This window comes from Mytilus galloprovincialis, chromosome 4, assembly GCF_965363235.1.
Source record: "Mytilus galloprovincialis chromosome 4, xbMytGall1.hap1.1, whole genome shotgun sequence".
In the NCBI taxonomy this organism is placed as follows: domain Eukaryota; kingdom Metazoa; phylum Mollusca; class Bivalvia; order Mytilida; family Mytilidae; genus Mytilus; species Mytilus galloprovincialis.
Genome location: NC_134841.1, coordinates 3,910,054 through 3,931,648, shown reverse-complemented (window position 1 = coordinate 3,931,648; position 21,595 = coordinate 3,910,054). Strand labels below are relative to the sequence as shown.

Sequence of the window (21,595 nt, the reverse complement as noted above, 5' to 3'; positions counted from 1 at the left end):
GACAAGCTGCTGTTGCTGCACCGACAACATTGCCAAATAAGTTTGAGTTTCAGATCCTGTCTATAGTCTAAATAAAATATGCAGTTGAATTTCAATTGCTGTTTTTCAAATGTTCAGTTCATCTGAAAACTTAATAAAAAGTTTATTTGAACATAAATACATTGAACTTTTTTATGAAAAAAATATTTACCTGTGCACCATCAATGGCTGACACTATCATGTGTAACAACTCTGAATTACCTAGAGATTGGCTCTGGAACTGTTTAAAAAGAACAATAAATATAAAACCCACATTCAATATATGGTTTCCTTTTAAATTTCAGTAGACAAACAAAAATAATCAACATGAATTGTCTATATTTTATTTTTTATATCATAGTCAGAATTTCTCTTGCTACAACATTGTGTGCATGTGTCAATTAACTATTAACCAATCAATCATCCATTTTGTATGACTTCTATCTACTAAAATTCATGACAGTGATGCAGAATACACTTTCTAGACTAGCAAATTCATCATTGGGATTCAATTTTTGCTTCAAACAAGTTAAACTGTGAGCTACTGCTCACTGATGATACCCCCACCACAAATGGATGATATTAAATAGTGTAAAAATATGCAAGTGTTTGGTAAACAGGAAGTTGTTGAGTGATGAATCTGTAAATGCATCACACAGTATAGCTGACTTATATAAACCCTGAAACCAGATTTCAGAAATCCTTGTATTGTAGTTCCTAAGAAAAATGTGACGAAAATTTACAACTTGGCTATCATGTGCAAAATCATACAAGTTTTTAATAAACAGGAAGTTGTCGAGTGATGGATCTGAAAACGCATCACAAGGTATAGCTGACTTATATAAACCCTGAAACCAAATTTCAGAAATCCTTGTATTGTAGTTCCTGAGAAAAATGTGACGAAAATTTTCAACTTAGCTATCATGTTTACAATTATACAAGTGTTTGATAAACAGTAAGTTGTCAAATGATGAATCTGAAAACGCATCACACGGTAAAGCAGACTTATATAAACCCTGAAACCAAATTTCAGAAATCCTTGTATGGTAGTTCCTGAGAAAAATGTGACGAAAATTTACAACTTAGCTATCATGTGCTAAATCATACAAGTGGTTAATAAACAGGAAGTTGTTGAGTGATGAATCGGAAAACGCATCACACAGTATTGCTGACATATATAAACTCTGAAACCAAATTCAAGAAATCCTTGTATTGTAGTTCCTAAGAAAAATGTGACAATAAATATTCATGGGATGGACGGACTGACAGACTGATGGAATCTTGCAGTTATGACTATAAAGAGTGAACAATATTTTCAGTGTGGTTTACAGTTTAACTTTAAAAATATTTACATCATGTTGACTATCTGTTTTACCTGAACTTACATTATTATAAATATCTGGCATCAAAAAAGTAAAAAGTCTAACATCATCTTCTTGACATAACTGGAAAATAAAATTGTATAAATCAATCAACTGTCGTGGATGAAGTATGAAACATTTAAAGCAAAATATGGAAAACTTGTGTTAAATCCCAAGACAAGTCACAATAAAGACATGAATAATGAATAATATAGAAAGACTTCCATCTGAAAACTCTTACTTTATGAACAAGCATAGTAAAAACTTAACTGTAGAATCTAATTACGTTTAATGGTGGCTACCCTAGAGAGTATTTGGTCAATATAAAAGAAGCTAGTGCAAAGATACAACATTATCAGATTATAACCTGTCAGAATATTCATTATGTCTAGACGATCAGTCAATCAAACATTTTGGAATCTTACTGGGGCCTTGTAAAGCATGCCATATGTTTCTATGTAATAAGGGCAGTGATGTTAGAGTTTTTTCTGCTCATTGTTGAAGATCTGGTTGTGACTAAGATAAAGAGCAGCAATAAAAGTGCTTTGGTTATTGTGTGTTTATACTGTACTGATTATGTGTCATGGGTTGATGTTCCATAACTTTTGTTTTTCTATGATTTTGGTCATTGTTGAGGGCTGTTCAATGATATTTAGTTGCTTCAATCAATTTCATTTGGATTCTGTGTTCCCATTAGCAATCATAACAACTCTCCTTGTTTTATATATATCCTATTCAACCCATTTTTCTTAAGATTTGGAAATAAATTTGGAAATTTCCAGTCCAAAGTAATGGCTTTTATAAAAAAAACAAAAAAAAAACAACATTTACCTTGAGATCAGACATCAAACAAGATTTTAAATCTTTATTATCCATACTTTTACAAAAATCTTTATACGTCAACATTTTTTCATCATTTGCTTTGCTGAAATTAACAAAATTTCAATGAACATAAAAAAAAACAAGAATTTAAGTACAAATAAAACTGTTATATACAGATATATTGAGATTTTAAAGCTCTGACCTTAAGGAGGCTCGAGGGTATAAAAATTTCAGAAAAAAATTAAACATTTGTTTTTCATTACAAATTTTATTTATTACCTTATGTAGTTGATACTTTATCATATGGTACAAAAATCATTCAAAACAATCAATTCGTGTTGGCCCTAGATGACTTTTAAAACGTAAACATCATTGAAAAAGTTCCAAATTATCTCCCTTTGGTGGAAAAATGCCATTTTTTGGCTTTAAAATTGAAATATCTCTTTTAACTCATCGGTGACCTATATTTTTTAATATAATTTCGATATATGCTGTACTTAAACTAAATTATTGTAAAATTTGAGCGATTTCTGTAATGAATTTCTTTTTTTTTATTTTGATATTACCTTTATTTCTCCTATTAGTTCAACAGAAAAAAAAACACTTTTACAAAGATGTATGCTTCTTTCGAAGGCAGATTGTGAGTGCAAATGAACGGTGACCCCATTTTTTTATTTTATTTTTCTATTAACTATAATATAAAGTTCATTTATAGAAAAAAATAGAGAAATCCTATATAAATAATTTGACCCGCGAACCCCCTTAAGTAACATTTATATCATTTTTAAATTAAAAACGTTAACAGAAACTTTCAATTTGAGAAATGTAAATAATCTAATAACTAATCTAATATCTTTGGCGCCAAATGATGGCATAAGCTCACATGGGGCCAAAGGGCCCCAATGAGCTAAAAATTATGAGCATGAACACTCATTGATTAAATACTTCTATATTCACAACCACATCTATTTTTTAAGATTGAAGTTATTAATCAGACTTACCCAACTTTAAGAAAATATAACATATGGTATCCGATACGAGGTTGTTTTGCATACATCTCTGTTAACAATTGTAATATAGGCTGCCGATTTGGGTCTTCTTCTGCCATAGACGCTAAGAATCTGTAAAATGTATTAAAGTTTTGATTAAATTTCTGACAATTTATGTTAATTTTGAAAAAAAGATTTAGAGATTTCATGCATGTGAACCTTAATATAATTTTGCTGTATTTAATAACGATAACATCTCAAACATATCTTACTTTTTCATAGTTAAATTGCTCAAATGTGCATTTAGCTAAAGTTCAAACGTAAAACTCTATAAAGAATCAGTGCTCTTTATGTGTAAATGAAGCCGTGAGATATGGGACTATGTATTTTCATGTCAAACAATTGAGTGTATAACAGTCTGTTCATTTATAAATGGAATTAACACACTACTACAAAGAGTCTTCAAAAATAAGTTGATTTCATTAATACTGAAAATTATGCTAAACTTACCTAAAAATTACAAATAATGGGGATCCTATAGAATCTTCTATAGACCTATAAAAGAAAAATAACAATACAGTTAGTAACATTAAAATTCAACTATACACTAAGAGAAAAATAATAATATTTTGGAGAAACATTACCATTCAAACTTAATAAAAAAAAAACCTTATCTACATATATATAAGTAATATCTTCAGTTAAACTAAAACAAAAACAAAAACTGTCAAACTCCACAATTAACCACAAGACCACAAGCCCATGCTTGAAAATTGCTTTTGAGCTTGTAATTAGCTTCTCTACAAGCCAACAGAAACTTGTGGATTCAAAAGTGTATTGTGAAGTCTGAACTGTATACATGGGCCAATATTGCTAATTTTAGAAGAGGAATAACATTCATTATTTTTCAATTAATGAGATATGAAGTTAATGTCAATGTGACAACAAATTACAAGATAAAATCACTTATAACATGCAGATATCTTGTCTAAAATAAACATTGTATGGCAGGCTAGTTTAACTATATATGTACACTTTATTCTTGGAATGAAATGAAAATTGAATTAAATTAAGTCTTTGCTGTTACAGAATTACATACTCATCATCAAGTTCCATAGGAAATAAATTACTACTAAAATGGTTGACTAATATCTGACATAAACAGTGTGACAATGAGTAAGCCATCTCATCAAACTCTTCCTGAAATTAGAAAAAAACATGTTGTTAAATAAAATATGTCTCAGTGTTCCAGTGGAAGTCTAAAACTAGACCAGCAATTTTATAAATTGTTAACTATTCTTCTGTCTACTGCATAAATTTTATAAAAAAACAAAAAGTGAAAAATTGTGATTGATATGATTTTCATTGTCACATGTAGAAATTATAAGAAAGGGTTCTCTTGAAGCTGCTCCAGACATCAAATTAAGCTACACTTATTCAATGTTAAAGATGAAATATGTTATTTAGGTGTGTGTTATGTTGCATTTTCTTGTTGTTAAGTGATAATTAAGTTTTCTTCAATAATAAAACCACAATGTTAATGTGAAACTAAATTCTATGAAAAGAATTCTTCCAAATAAATATAATTGAACAATCAAAATTAAATCTATTCTCCAGAAAAAGCAATATATAATTATCCAGAATGAATGCTTACATAAAATTGGTTATTTAAAGTGTTAGTGGAGGTACACTAAACACTGGTGAATCATTTACTGGGACATTTTAAACAGCATACATCATAAATGAACATGCAATTCTGAGCATCAATTTTCACATTTCATTGTATTTTACTGTTTCAATGATATATGAACAAACACTACAGGTTTTTTTTTTCTCTTCTTCAAATTAATATTGAAATACATCCTCTTCCTCAAAAAAAATCACTGAAAATATTGATGAAACTCTTCATCTTTTGACCAGGGAATTGTTAAATCTGAATATCTTCAGTGAAGTTATTAATATAATCAAACAAGAGATAAAATAAATGTGTGGGTCCTCTGGTAAAATAATGAAATGCTTTTCTTCAACTATCTACTTATTAGAAGCTTACATCTTTTACAACCATCTGCATCAGTCTGTCCATACTCTCACACTGTATTTCTTGATCTCTGAAATATAAATAATTTGTATAAGAGTTAAACTTAAAATTGCTGGTAAAGAAGGTTCCTTTAAATTTAAATTCAGGCAAGTATGATGTCCCTGCTTGTAAATAAAATTCAATGAGCTAATGTGGAAATGAAACATTTGGTAAGACAAAACTATTTCTTCAAGTTCTAAAGAGGCTACACTCAAGAACATAAAAGTGGTAAAGAGTGCAAAACTGCAAAATTGACAATTACTATTTAAGAAAGGGCATAACACAAAAATATTCAAATTGACGCAATCCAAATTCTAACTTGAGCATTTTGTTGTGGCCAAGTAAAGTAAAAGTGTGGAAACAACAAATTTAAAAAGTTTCCAATTTATACTCTGATTTTGAAAGTGACTACTAGCCACCAACATTCAAACTTGATCTATGAATGGTGGTAAAAAGCATTGTGTACACGTTTCATTTACTTCATTAAGGCAAACTAGATAGAGAATGGAAACCAATTTTGGGGAAGTACCTTTGTACAGACAGACAAATCTATACCTTTATGCCCATCATCCCAGGGACATAAAAAATAAGAAATTCCTTGTATGAGTTAGTTTTTTGTATGTTAACATATGTTCATATTTTTTTAGAAAATACAAGTAAATACATGAACTGTTGACTTTGTGAATCGACGCTTTTAATAAACAAAAAAATGTTTATCTTATCCACTATCCTCATTCAAAAGTGAGAATGATTTTAGCATGACCTTCTGAGCAGGTGTAATGGGAAGAATAATAAGTAAACTATTGTTGGATATTTTAGCTACCTACTTTTCATTCATCAATTGTTCGACATATTCCACCAATTCACCATTAAGTTGAGGTAGAAAATCGTTAATGTCAACAGGTTGATATCTTGTGTCCTGAATTGGCTGGAACTTGGTTTCTTCTTTTATCTTTCCTACAAGTAACATCATTTCATGTGTTTTTAAAATAACATTTCATGATCAGCTTTCAATCATAAACAAATTGTTAGAAAACACAAAACGAAAGATGACATATAGCATTAACAACTGCTGTTATATGTATTACTGGGTTGCTGTCTGGATGAAGTATACCATGGGTAATTTTTAAACATAATTATTCATAATTTCAGATTCAGTTTGTTTAAGCGAACATTACTGTTAAAATCAATTCCTTTTTTCACAAAGTAATGTTGATTACATAGAATATATGATAGGTTTCTGTCTTTTTCAATATTTTAATTTAGGTTTTTATTATAAACTAACTCTCTACAGTTTATTTGTCTTATATGAGATTGATCGGCTATTTGTATAAAAACAATAAACACGGGAATAAACATTACAGGAGTATCTCCTTCAACACTAAAGGTAGGCTTACATGTATGTTATGTTCTCCATATAAATGTACTATTGATTGTTTGAGAACATGATCTTTAAAGGTAAAAATGACAAAACATAAGAAATCTGTGTCAAATCTCATGGCAATGAAATAGGGGGAGGGGGATGAAAGAAATAAACAAACCTAATGGAATATCATCTTCTTCGTCACTAAAGGCAGCCCCATCTGACATGTTGTTATCTATATGATTATCTGTGTCCATCATTGAGTCCAGCATTGAGGCCATAGAAACCATTGGCTCTTTGTTATTTGAAGGTTCATCTTTAGCTACTGCTAATAGACATTTAATAAAAATATCATAATTAATTTTCAAACTATGTATTAAAATAAGTTTATTTTATAATAGCATCTTTTTTAGGTTAATCAAAAAAAGATTATGTTCTAATAGAAAGAAAATAGAATGGATTCTACTTCTTTCCTTGATAAAGCAATAGATGATGTTTGAAGATGATTGTATTCAAGACGAGAACTCTAGAAGCCTTTATGCTTTAACCTAAGAACTCTATATAGTTAATTGATTTTTGGAAACAGGACTAGGTCAGTAGTGCCCATAAAAGTGTAAAAACTGACGGACAGACACATTTTTTATAACATCCCTATGTAAACATCTTTCAGTTACAGTGCAGTCTGGTGTATCCGCGCACCTAAGACTTATGACTTCATTTAATTCAACTGATAAAACCAATAATTGGATAACATTGTGTTTACACATTCTTACATACTTTTACTTCATAAAATCTTCTGTTTGAAATATTTTGATTAAAGGAAAGATTTTCTGCTACAGAATCTATCTGAATTTGAACCAAGCACACTGCCAAGGATGCAGAGCAAAAATTATTTCAATCTGATATAAATTTAACTTAAATAAAACAAATTTTATCTGATGATGTAATTTTTTAATGGAAATTGGCCAAATATTGTAAATCACACGATTGCGGTTATTATTAAACTCTTGGACTTATCAATTTTATTCTTTTTTATCCCTTCGGAAGGCTATAACAATCACAACAACGATTTTATTTGTGTTACTTTGTTGAGAAAACCAGCTTATGTGCGGTATCACCAGCCGCGAGGACACCGGGGACTGTACAGAAAGAAGACTTCAAATTTTTTTTCATCCTTGATTGTTCAGTTTCTTTCTCCACTCTAACCATGTACTAAATCAGGTTGTGTAATGTTAAAGAGGAAAAGAGGTAACAATAATTAGAAAAAACAACTTAACTTGGTTTTTATGTTTTTTTTTATATCATTGTAATCTTGAATAGATTTTTGAAATTTTTCTTTTTTTTCAAACGAAATTTCTAGTTATATTAATTACTATATAAACTTTAACTTATTATGTTATACCTTCTTGTGAACAGAACTCTGTAAAATTTTCACGAATCAATATCCGCAAATCCCTGTCTAGCTTACTGTTTTCTAATAAAGGTTCAAGAGCTCTGCAAAAATAAAAACATTAATCCCTCAAAAAATTTAATCATATCTCTATTATCAGATTTTAGGGAAAAGAAACAACATCTAAAAAGATGGGTATATATTAATAAACAAAATAAATGGAAAAGACTTGAAGGTATAAAGCTTTAAACAAAAAAATTTAGGAGATCCAGCTCTACCAGTTATAATGTATAATATTTTTTTTCATTAAAAATATAGCAAAACATGGAAGTGTCATCTAAATCTATGTTATGCATTTCAACTCTTATGATTAGGATACACAAGATAATACATTTATATAAAGCAAAATAAGTACATATATCTATTTAGTTTAGTTAGTTTAAACATATTTATTTATAGTGGATTCAGAAACATGTTTTTGCAACTTATATTAATCCGTTTCCACGTAGTAGAGAGTGCTGCCTTTTTTACCTCTATTTACAAATACAATACTTACGGTAAAACTCTTTTATCCAGAATAACTCTGAAAGCTGTGTAGATTCCTAATTTAACTTGAGCACTTAATGGGAGACTAAAATTGGTTAAAATCTGAAGAAAAAAAACAACAAATATTATTCATTACTAGATATAAAAAAGTATAAATTAGATGTATTTTGACTGTTTGATTTGTTGGTGTGCTGTTTCATTGACCTAAATCATATCTTTGCATTATGATTATCCAAAATGCATTGCTGTCTATTCAGTATTACTGAAAGGAAGTCATTCCACAATGTCAAAACTTTTCTTCAAAATAAGCAAAACTTGTGAAATTAAAATTGGAAATGCTACATTAATCATGTTAATTCAGCACAAGAAACATATAATTATTCAAATATAATTTTTCATAGACTATTTATCAGTATCTGGATATTCATATGATGGTTTTAACGAGTGGAAACCTTCTTTCAAATGTCAACAGGACTTAGTTGTGTGGTGTATTTTATTAATATGTCTCTTACCCTACACAGAAAATCTAATAATGTTGCTGTAATTGCAGGATGGGGTCGAATGGAATGGTACATCACTAAAATGGCAGGTTCTAAGAACATAAAATAAAATCATGTATGATGCATTAAAGAAAACAAAACAAAAAACATTACTGCTTAGAAAAACAAATATCCACTCATATTTGTACTTAAACTGCTGCACAAAACGTATGTATCAATTTCTACTGCTAACTTTTTTTAGAATATAGAACTTTAACCAAAAACAAAGTTTTATACTTTTTATAATGTTTCTGTTCTACTGATTTAACAATTTAATTTTTCCATGTATTCTATAAAACACATAACTTTTATGACTACTGTTCAAAACTATAATTCAAATCACTGTGTTTTCTAAAGGAATATCTTTCTATTTTTTTCATTAATAGAAAGATATTTTAAGAGATGGTGTTATATTACTTACCAATATTCATAATACTGTCCCTTTCAGGATCAAAGAATAACCAATCATAAAAAAGAGCCAGTTTAGCATTAGTGGCAGCTACATTGGACTGAAAAATAAAAATGTAAAAAACATTTTTAAAATCATGGATTTTCAGTTCTGCAACTATGAAAGTTTGCTGAAATAAACATATGTATCTGTGTATTAATCTGCCCATGTAAAAATTAAATTCAGGATCAAAGAACACCAATCATAAAACAAAGCCAGTTTAACATTAGTGGCAGCTATATTAGACTGTCAAAATAAAAATATAAAAATCATTTATCAATTTTCAGTTCTGTAACTATGATAGCTTGCTGAAATAAACATATTTTATGTAAATTAATCTGTAAATATATAAATTAAAATTTGAATGCAGTTCTTTGGGAAAAATGATATCCTATAAAGTATAAATCTACTACATCTACTAGATACATACCGTGCAGGTTGTTAGTAACCAGCCAATCACAGCCCATCGTGGGATAATATCTGAACACAGTAATTCATTTGGTGGGTGAAATACAGCACAGATATAGCGTATTAAATCACAGCGTAGTGACTGGCTCTCTGGTGTCGACAGGTACTGTTCAATTATAAAGAATAAATCAATTAAATCTTAAAGATTTGTTGTAATCTCACACATTATAAAAACATTTACTGTAATTACATGAAACATTAATGTACATTTCTAATTTGGGATTTCATAGTAAAAACGGAAGGTGACCACTAACTGTATTGGAGAGGAAAATGTTTAAAAGAGTCAAAATAGTTAAAGAAAATATTTTAACAGGTAATTTTCAACTTTATTAAGAATTGTTGTAATATTCCAGTAGAAACACAAATAGTATAGCATACAGAGTTCAATCAATAGTTTACTAATTATTTATATTTCTAAATATCTATCATGAAGAACACAGACAGAAAAATCACAAACATTGGAGTTTGTGTTTAAGTTAACTTTCTAATGTTTATAAAACTTAATCAAACATCTGAATAACCTAGAATAACATGAATTGCATCCAATACACCATACAAGTTTGTCTTAATAATTGGGTTTTTTTTTAAATAGAAAACAAATTACCTGTCTCTGAAACCAGTCTTGATATCTTTTCTGTTGGCCAAATTTGACCTACAAATAAAGATGGTGTTTACTATTAATATGTACTATATATACCCAAAGACCAAAGACAATGCAAATACAAGAGGCTGTCACAACGACAGCAAACCGGATTTATTAACATTTATTTGTGTCCTGGCAATATCACAAGAACCATTACTGATGAATGGTGAAAGTGAAAATCGTCAATATCAAATTTGACCTCCATTTTGTCATCAGTATCAACATATTAAAATTTGAAAAGCTTAGATTGAATGGTTCATGAGTAAATGCAACAACCTGAATGGAAACGCCATTTTACGATCTTTCAAGAACCATAACTCCTGAACGGTAAAAGTCAAAATCGTCATTATTGAACTTGACCTCTATTTTGTCATCAGTAACAACATATTAAAATTTCAAAAGCTTTGGTTGAATGGTTCATGAGAAAATGCACGGACACGACGGGAAAAACCATTTTTCAATCTTTCAAGAACCACAACTCCTGAACGGTAAAAGTCAAAATCGTCATTATTGAACTTGACCTCCATTTTGTCATCAGTAACAGCATATTAAAATTTCAGAAGCTTTGGTAGAACAGTTCATGCATAAATGCACGGACACGACTGGAAACTCCATTTTTCAATCTTTCAAGAACCATAACTCCTGAACGGTAAAAGTCAAATTCGTCATTATTGAACTTGACCTCCATTCTTTCATTAGTAACAACATATTAAAATTTGGGAAGCTTTGGTAGAACAGTTCATGCGTAAATGCACGGACAACTCCATTTTTCAATCTTTCAAGAACCATAACTCCTGAACGGTAAAAGTCAAAATCGCCATTATTGAACTTGACCTTCGTATAGTTGTCAGGAATAACATATTAAAATTTTAAAAGCTTTGGTTGAACGGTTCATGAGTTAATGCACGGACAACATTTGATTGCCGCCCGCCCGCCCGCCCGACCGCCCGGCCGCCCGACCGCCCGGCCGCCCGCCGTACATCCCCAAATCAATAACCGACATTTTTGTCACAAAAATCCGGTTAATAAAACAGATATCAACACATAACATAAAATGACCTTGAACTTTCTAATGTGAATGTCATGATACTTGTTTTAGTAATGGACACTGGTTGTTAAGAATTCTAAAAAGTAGTGCAAAGATGTAGCCATGAAAAGTTTTCAATGAATTTACTGACAGAACTTAAAATATATTCAGTCAAGATAATCACATGCCCTTCGGAAATGACCAAAATAACATACTTGGCTTGGAAGAATGATATAGTTAGAATTGTTTACATGTATACTGGTACCTTCTGCTTACATCTGTTCAATGTCCTGACACACCTTAAAGTCCAGGTATTTGAATGACGTAAAATGTGTGAGACATCAAATCTATACTAAACTAACATTGTGTACCAGGGTTTGAAAATATATATATCATCTTTTACCTTTTGGTAATTGTGTTATTTTTCTTACTGTAACAAGTAGAAAATGTCGATAAAATGATGAACAAACCTTGGTTATGAGAAAGACTAGTTTGTTTTCCATGTCAGGGGTCAGACGACTTATTAAAAACTTCTTTGAAGTTCGCATCATCATCAACTGTGTTAATCCTGTAAAAAAAATAGATACTATTATGATGACATATATCTTTTTAAGAAATTTTATTAAACCTGCTTTGTTTTTATGAAAAGGATAACATTGAGGTGTTGTACATCAATGTCATATTTTTCTGCCATTAAAATACTATGTTTTCTCAGAAAATATCAGGGTTATAAGAATGGCATTTGATATTCTAGGTGATAACTATTGTCATCATTTCCTACGATGTCCTAAATAAGCATGAATATCTTGCTTGCAACACACATTTATAAGTCCCATGACAACATTCAGTAATTTAGAAAAAAAATCTATCAAATGAAAAAAGTCAACTTGTGTATAATAAGTGTATGAAGAAACCAACAATCGGAGCAGAAAACAAAGTGCATGAATCATCTTATTTGTAGTGTATTTGTATATGTAAGATGGATAGTTGTCTTATTGGCAATCATACAATACTTCATTTTATATTTATATTGTAGGTAACTTTACATATTTGCATGGCATTATAAACGTCTTCCAATCAAGAGTTAATATTTGATTTGAATTTTGAACCCCAAAGTAACGCTAGCTGTTCCTACTTCCTAATTTAGCTGATATTTATTCTTTAATAAACTGACCTGTAAAATGTGGACTTATTGATGTTGGATTACTTAACATATCCTTCCACAGGCTCTCAACCTCTGGTATCCTAGCAACATACTGTAGTAATCTCACTAAATCTCGACCAATCACAGCACAGTCTGTCCACTATACAATAGAAACATTCATTTAAAATTCATAAAGATTATTTAACTATTGGACAGAGAAGACATTTCTAACTTGTCAAATGTGTTTCAATCCAATTGCCAATTCATTGAATATCTTTACAATAACATTAAAACACATACGAGCATAAAACCCTTAAATGTGTTATCTTATTCTCTTTGTTTAAACATTCTATTTTTTCATTCATTGTAATCACTGAAGTATGTGAATTAATAGAAAGAAAACATTTCACATAGAAAAGTTATTTCCCCCTGAAAATCATAAGGCTGTAATAAAATTATAAACCCTTTATGTTGTAACAATTTACTATTATTTACTTATTTCTACAAGTGTGCATACAGGTTAGTATGGATAGTATGTTTGGCTGTTTGAGTGTTTTCTGACAAAAAGAGTTCTCTGGTTTTCCCCCCAAAGGATTCTTTGTTTTAAACTGTGTGTACAGTGACAGTCAACCGGTACCAAACACTGAAAAAAGTTTACACATTTGTATTACCTTTTCCCTGAGTAATGATACACACAGATCCACTTCTCTCTTCCTTAGATTGACCAACATGTGTGCTGTATGATCCATCGTCAGTCTCAGATAGGTATAGACCACCATGGAACACAACTGGGGAAATTTATCTAACCACGTTCTATAAATAGATGTACACACATAAAGGTAAATATCAGTCTTATCTACACTTTATTGATTACTTTGTTTCTTGAAATGTGCTCAGGTTATTGCTTTAAAAGATGTGCATGCTTTAATAATTTAAATATCAGTCTTATATACACTTATTAATAACTTCATCATAAGTCTGTTCAAATGTTCTGCGGTTATTGCTAAAAGGTCTTGCTAGGGGATGTACAGATCTTACTATAAGGTAATAGTACAATAGATCAATTGGTGCCTGCTTTACATTGAGAAGCAATTATGTCATCCATACAGAAGAAGAGAAAATATTAAATACAATACTATTTGTAGGTTCTGCAAGGTGGGACAACAGCGATGAAGGTTGGAAACCTCAATGGACAGAACTTTAGGAGATAATGATATGTTGAATAGGAACAGAAAGTTTGCCTTGCAACAGGCCTTTACTGTTTAATGGTTATTCTGACAAGAGGTTAAACATTTTGCTCCAGCAGTGTTAAGTCAATATTGTAATACAACTAACCTGTGTTCTGAGAGGATATCCAACACTGCTTCTATCAACCAGATATTCTTCGGAGACACATCACCTCCTAGAATGTATTAACATGTATCAAATGATTTATTTTCAAACGATATATTCTTTCAGAAACTTTACTTTAAAAAAAACTACTGATAAAGATATGGCTTTAAACAGTACTAGTCTATTCAAATTCTTGTTGAATTACTAATAAAAGCTTCTCCTATTGCTTGAATACTGTACTGTATTCCAAACAAGCAATCAGTACACAAAAGCATATAACATTGTGAGGCTATGTCTGGAAAATGATTATAGATTATTGTTGGTTATCTAAACGTGGTTGATTTCCTCGTTTAATCAGCTATGGCGAAAGTGAGAAAGGAATCGAGTTGAGACGACCTATGATAATCTGTTTATCAATATTTTATATATGATGACGATGTTAATTTCATTGACAACGGCATGTGCACCTTTAGTTTCTAGCAATCAATTTTCATATCACTCTTCTGCGCTTAGAAAGAAAGTTATCAGTCAGAAATATCAAAGGATGTCGTAAAATAGCGATAAAATGGAATATCTACTGTTATTGGTTAATTGTCTGATTGACATGTATCTCATATCTCTTATTATTAATACAACTGTAGTGTTAATTGATGCTTTCTGTAGTATACTCAACCATTATTTTCTGATAGTTCATTTCCAACTTAATTTGTCTATGATTTCATGAACCATTTATTAGAGAAGATAAAACATACATTCTTATGGGCAAAGTCAAAAAAAATGGTCCAAATTTATTTTTTTTGGTCAAATTTCAACATTATTTTAGTCCATTTTCTTTTATAGTAGCTCGATACATATACATTTAAGTTAATAAATCCAAAAGGATATAAAAAAGTATAAAGAAACAAAAAAGTTCTGAAACTTTATTGACATAAACCAACTGAAAAAAAATAAATCAAGTATACCTTTTGGGAATATGATTTCAAACAAATACTATCAAATATTAATATTTTTTTTCACCCCATTTGATTGCAGAAATCCAAACATTACTTTTAATGCAAAAATTAATAATCTCATCTTTGATTATAATTTTTTTTAATGTTTTTTGCTATTTTTTGTATCAATTCATTTAAAGTTGATAGAAAAAGTTTTAATTAAAAAATAATTCATCAATAAGTTGATAAAAAACCTTCTCCTTATCAAAATCAACCCTTTTTTAAATTCACTGAAGAAAACAAATGATAGATAAATCTTTTAATAAAAAAGATATATCAAATAGAAAATACATCCAATTTCCCCTGTTTTTGTTGCACTCCTGACATATTATACACCAGACTAAAATACAGAAACTAGAACAAAATGCTAATGATTTTTTAATTTTTTTTAATCATTGCTGGTTTATAAAGACCTAAATCTGTCATTTGAATGTAATTTCTGTTTTACCTTATGCACTTCAGACCATATTTAAATTGATTTTTTTGACATATTCTTATACAATTGAGGGTAAGATACCAAACTATGAACTAAATTCCATTAAATGTCCATCAGAATTGTTGTTTAACAGCTTAAAAAGAGATCTGCGATCTTCAAAATTTTTCTGAACTCTTATTTATTTAAAAATTATTACCTATATAAGGTACTTTATTTCCTGTATCTTGTTGCACTCCTGACATTCAATATATATCATAACAAAATAGTTTATACATCATCAAAACATACCATGATTTCTAGATTAAGTGTTTATATACATTTATGCCTTTCAGATTTGACATTTTATTCTCATTTAAACAATATTTTTTTGAGCTATATCATACATATCACTTTTTGTATACATAAATTCGCATCTCATCACATTTCGCTACTATTTTTTTTTAAATGGCAGTGATTGCAATGTTAAAATGGGCTGAATGTTGTGGCTTAATGTGTAGAATAATCCTGCTAAATATCTTTGGAAAATTTCAAGCATTAGAAAAATTACATTAAAAAAGATGCCAAAATTGTCAGGAGTGCAGTGCAACACTTTTTCTTGACATTTTGAAAAAAAAAAGTTTTATTTGAAAGACACAGCAACTTGTAATATGATGACATGTGCCATAGATTCTTATGTATATTACAACTAGTATGTCTTAGGGATGATTTCAACTCAGAATAAAGCTTATCCATTGAACCGTTTTGATACAGATGTGTTTTGAAAAAAAGTTGTGCCATGTCAGGAGTGCAACACAAAAAATAATATTACTGAGGAATAGAATGATTTTTGCTTAAATGGCTCACACCTAAATATAAACAAAAGTCAATCCTGTATAACAAACATATTCTTTTAGAATTTCAAAGCATAGGACTTATAAATTTATTTATTCAAATATATTTGTCCCAATCAAAAAATTCTTGAATGATAAATTTTTATATAATTTTAGAATTTAGGAAGCTGATTCTCATAAACTGTGAATTTTTATGAGAAATAACCATATTTCAGTTTCAAAAGTTTTACAATGGTTTCATGAAATACTAATTAAATTATTATAACTGTAATACTAAACGGTTAATTTGGTTGAGCTCCTGACATGAATTTACCACAACAAAAAGTTTTGCACATACGGTATTCAATATTTTTTATCTTAGAAAGTTTCGCAAACTTTGAGTTCATCTTGCTTACCCAACCTTAAAATATAAATAAAAGATGGGAAAGATATTTGATGAAACTAAACTTACTAAACTTACTTGAGAATAAAATCAGACAGACTAATAAGGGACCAAAACACACCATCAAAGTCAACATCGACTATAACTTTGATGAGCAGAAAATTGAGAAAAATCCTGAAAGAAGATCTACCTCAAGGACACACTAGACATTATATAACTAAAGAAAGAACAAGAAATGCAAAGACTTAAACATGAAAAACAAAAACATAGATATAAAAAATGGGGAAAAAAACAGAGCGATTGGCAACAGAAGAGAAAAATAAATTTACACAAGCCAAAAAAAAAAATCCAAACCCACAGAAGAATATCCAGTCGTTAGGAAAGTACAGGTACAGATACACCATATAGAGAAATCAGAAAGAGAAGACTAATTCATCCTTACAAACCCAAATATTACCCTAAAACAATTGAATACATCATACCCACAGCTAAACCAAGGTAGTTGTAAGAACTAATCAGTACTGGTGGAAGTGTGCTAGCAATTGATGAGTGCTGAAGTGGAAACAAAGTTGAGAGACCCTTAATAGATCTGGAAACTTGAAAAGAAACTGGCATTTTCAAAAAGAATAGAGGCTACCTAAAATACTTAGACTTAGAACTAAGGAACTCTTTGAAAATGTCATTTTCTTTTCAACAGTTTTTAGATCTTTATGGGGTTCCTCATCTTTGTTTATACTTCAACATATTTAAGACTCATCTATTTCTGGTACACAGCTGCCATCAGTTCTCATTCACTCTGACAACCACCTTGGTGTAGCTGTGGATATGATGTGCTCAATTGTTTTACCACAAGATTTGGAATGGTCAGGCAGATAATGTCTTTTTCTTTGACTTCTCTTTCTGATTTCTCTAGGTATTGTTAGTGCATCTGTACGTTTGCTACATGACTGGACAATTTTCTGCTGGTTTGCAACTTTTTCAGCTTGTGTCAATTTTCTTCTTCTCTTTTGTTGACACTTTCTCTGTTTTGTTTTCCTTTTCTCATATGTGTTTTAATTCTGGTCAAAGTCTTTTGAATTAAGTGTTACATTGTTTTGTTTTCTTTATTCTTTCTTTGTTTATATTTGTCTAGATTGTCCTTCAGATTAGGATCTTATTTCATTGTTTTTCTCAATTTTCTACTCCTCAAAGTTGAAGTTGTTGTTGACTTTGTATGCACTTAGACTGTCTGATATTACTCTAAAGCTTAAATTTCACAACCATCTTTCCCATCTTTCATTCATTGAAAGGTTGGGTCTTAAAATTGAACTCAAAATGTGATAAATGGTTTGTTATGGTAAATCCATGTCAGGAGTGCAACACAATTAATAGTTTGTTATGACAATTATAATAATTTAATAAGTGTTACATGAAATCATTCTAAAACTTGTAAAATGAAATATGGTTATTTCCTAATCAAATGACAAAGTTTAAGACAATTACCTTCCATAATTTGAAAATTATATGAATATTTAGCATTAAAATATGTTTGCCTGTAACAAAAAACAATTGTTGGGTCTAAGTCCTGCTTTGAAACCTACCTTTAAGAATTTATTATACCTCATACATGTAACCTAAATAGTTAGAAAACATGTTTAGATGCAAATAAGTCACTAGGAGGTGAGATTATCTTAAAATGTAAGTCCAAGAAAACGTCATTTTAAAAGTGTTGCACTCCTGACATCAAAGAAATGGTTCTAAAAGAAAAGTTCCTTGTCTATCAGACTACTCTTTGAATGCAATCTTGTATCTAGTATAGTATCTTTTGAAAAATAAAACAGAACCATATATTTGCTTTTGTATTTTTTAATTGTGAGACTTTAAACTTCAAAGTTGCACTCCTGACACTCATAGGGAGGCCTTATTTACTTGACTCTCGCACATTATTTATATCAATAATCAGGTAAATAAACTATTTATTCTAGAAAGGACATATTTGTTTAACAGTATTGACTTTTGTTTATGTTTAGGTATGAGTCATTTGAGCAAAATTCATTCTATTCCTCAGTAATACTAATTTTTGTGTTGAACTCCTGACATGGCACAACTTTTTTTTAAAACACATCTGTATCAAAACGGTTCAATGAAAAAGCTTCATTTTGAGAAAAAATCATCACTAAGATATAACAATTTTCAAAGAAATAAGAATTTATGGCATATCACTCCATAAAACAATTTGCTGTGTCTTGAAAAAAAAGTATTTTTTCAAAATGTCACAAAAAAGTGTTGCACTCCTGACAATTTTGGCATCTTTTTTTAACATAATTTTTTTAATACTTGAGATTTTCCAAAGAAATTTTGCAGGAATATTCTACACATGAAGGCACATCATTTGAAATTGAACAAGTGAAACTGCGAGCTACTGCTCACTGATGATACCCCCGCCGCAAGTGGATAATATTAATAGTGTAAAAATATGCAAGTGTTTCGGTAAACAGGAAGTTGTTGAGTGATGAATCTGAAAACGCATCACACGGTATAGCTGACTTATATAAATCCTGAAACCAAATTTCAGAAATCCTTGTATTGTAGTTCCTGAGAAAAATGTGACGAAAATTTTCAACTTGGCTATCATGTGTAAAATCAGACAAGTGTTCGGTAAACAGGAAGTTGTCAAGTGATGAATCTGAAAACACATCACACGGTATGGCTGACATATATAAATGTTGATACCAAATTACAGAAAGGGTGGATGTGTAGTTCCTGAGAAAAATGTGACGAAAGTTTCATGGGACGGACTGACTGACGGACGGACTGACGGACGGACTGACGGACTGATGGACGGACTGATGGACGGACTGACGGACGGACGGACAGACAGAGGTAAAACAGTATACCCCCCTTTTTTAAAGCGGGGGTATAATTATCCAATCACATTATCAGCATGGTTGATAAATATTGCTATATATGCAAGGAACCATTTATTTTGACTTTGCCCTTATGCTAATTTTAAAAGATATGACTTGATCACACTGTCATAGTTTATAAGCCATCAATATGATACAACATGAACAACCAATGATACTATCCAGTTACATTTCTGATAGATTTGAACACACAATGATAAGTTTCAACTATCATCTGCCTGATAAAACTTTAATATATAAGAGATTTTCTCCTGGCGTTCTATCCACAAAGAGTTAAATATATATGCTATACCTGCCATCTGTCTTATGAGACTTGTACACACACTGTCTGCTCCGGTGACTGTATTCTTCACCAATTCTTTGCAAAACCATACAATCTGTTCAATCAAAAACTATGTCAATTGTTTGTGATGTTTATATACTACTAGTATTTAACAAGTAAAGATAATCAGGTTTATAATATGGTAAATATCAGCCGTGAGCCAAAATGTGAACTTTTATGCGAGTGAGCACAGCAAACGAGCCAAAAAGTTTCACATTGTGTCAAGCTGTTGATATTTTACGATATCTATATAAAGAAAATAGGATTATGTGTTTATCATTCTTAAAGAAATCTTAATCGTCTTCTTAAGACAGTTTTAAGCTTGACTAAAGCAAGCTTGATAATGTCTCCTCATACATTATGACATTGCTGATAACTTCTCCTCAGACATTGTGATGTCGTTGAAAATGCCTGCTCTTGTCTCAAAAACTGTGAATTGAGAATTATGATGCAGCTGAGCAGGGTGTTATAAGTGTAGGGAATATGATATGATAATGTATAGACTTTTATACAGATATCACTCCTAACATAGGCACATGTTCCTTTTGTAATGGAGGCAATTGAGCCATTCAAATTTGACCTTTCCTGATCACCAACAGAAAACACAAACCAGGTTTTTACTCCTTATTCAAATATTAACCTTTGAATGGTGTTAAATAAAGGGTATACCTGTTGCCTTGTCGAGTCTAGTAACTTTAACCATCTTTCAAAGATGAGCTGATTTGTTTTTGTTAAAGCTATGGTCATACCATCTCTGCTAAGTAAGGTTAAATCTCTGTAGCTCTACAAAATCAATTGTACCATTGTAAAAGAATGATATATTTGTGTGAAGATGATTAATAAAGTTTGTTAAGACTTTGTATTAGTTAATTTTTATGAAAGTTTGTATAGCAATGCTGATGTGCTGTGTATCAAAACAATATGCTTTAACAAAATAGCCCTTTTTCATAACAAAAAAAAATCCAGGAAAAACATTAACTCTATTTCCAATCCATTTTCATATATGAAACATTACATTTGTAAGGTATGGAAATACAGTTCTATAATAAATATTTACAAAGAGACAGTTAAAATTTTATCTCCTTGGTCATTTAGTCATACTCGAAAACGATGAGCTCTTTAAATATCTTGTCATGACAATGATGTATTGTAGTAGTAATGTCTCTTATAGTTTTCTCTTTGTGACTTTTATTTCTCTTTATAACTTTAATAAAGCATAACATGAAAATGATCTTAATTGAAATAGATGAAATTTAATTTTTGAATACATACATGACTGTAGTGTCATATTGTATCTTTTTTAACAAATGGAACAAAAATGCAGTTATTTCTATCAATAAATAAACGTACCCTTGCTGCAGATTTAGGGTCTACTAATATGGAACACCATAATCCAACTTGGACTTCTTCATACTGGAATGATCCTTTGCTGACCTAATAAAATATCATTTACATGTAGCATTGTAATTCCCATGGAAAAAAATAAAAATCTCATCAACATGATTTATAAAAACACTTGAAATATCTTCCGTTATCATGGTAATAAAACAATGTCATATA

At 30.1% G+C, this 21,595-nt stretch overlaps 1 protein-coding gene across 2 annotated transcripts in view; it reads right to left on the bottom strand.

Moving 5' to 3' along the window:
- Positions 1 to 21,595, bottom strand: part of LOC143071158 (integrator complex subunit 3-like) — a 30,536-nt gene that overhangs the window by 6,452 nt on the left and 2,489 nt on the right. Inside the window, exons 3-24 of one of the 2 annotated variants that reach the window (XM_076245296.1) lie at positions 21,386 to 21,469; positions 20,705 to 20,818; positions 20,006 to 20,090; positions 14,171 to 14,237; positions 13,507 to 13,648; positions 12,866 to 12,995; positions 12,162 to 12,259; positions 10,626 to 10,673; positions 9,984 to 10,127; positions 9,527 to 9,614; positions 9,079 to 9,158; positions 8,577 to 8,668; positions 8,033 to 8,124; positions 6,809 to 6,958; positions 6,095 to 6,224; positions 5,241 to 5,298; positions 4,290 to 4,390; positions 3,701 to 3,745; positions 3,203 to 3,322; positions 2,211 to 2,304; positions 1,404 to 1,463; positions 191 to 259 (exon numbers count right to left, since the gene is read on the bottom strand). In XM_076245296.1, coding sequence (XP_076101411.1) covers positions 191 to 259; positions 1,404 to 1,463; positions 2,211 to 2,304; positions 3,203 to 3,322; positions 3,701 to 3,745; positions 4,290 to 4,390; positions 5,241 to 5,298; positions 6,095 to 6,224; positions 6,809 to 6,958; positions 8,033 to 8,124; positions 8,577 to 8,668; positions 9,079 to 9,158; positions 9,527 to 9,614; positions 9,984 to 10,127; positions 10,626 to 10,673; positions 12,162 to 12,259; positions 12,866 to 12,995; positions 13,507 to 13,648; positions 14,171 to 14,237; positions 20,006 to 20,090; positions 20,705 to 20,818; positions 21,386 to 21,469 — 2,091 coding nt within the window. The remainder of the gene's footprint in view (positions 1 to 190; positions 260 to 1,403; positions 1,464 to 2,210; positions 2,305 to 3,202; positions 3,323 to 3,700; positions 3,746 to 4,289; positions 4,391 to 5,240; positions 5,299 to 6,094; positions 6,225 to 6,808; positions 6,959 to 8,032; positions 8,125 to 8,576; positions 8,669 to 9,078; positions 9,159 to 9,526; positions 9,615 to 9,983; positions 10,128 to 10,625; positions 10,674 to 12,161; positions 12,260 to 12,865; positions 12,996 to 13,506; positions 13,649 to 14,170; positions 14,238 to 20,005; positions 20,091 to 20,704; positions 20,819 to 21,385; positions 21,470 to 21,595) is intronic. The other variant, XM_076245297.1, reaches the window with a different exon arrangement.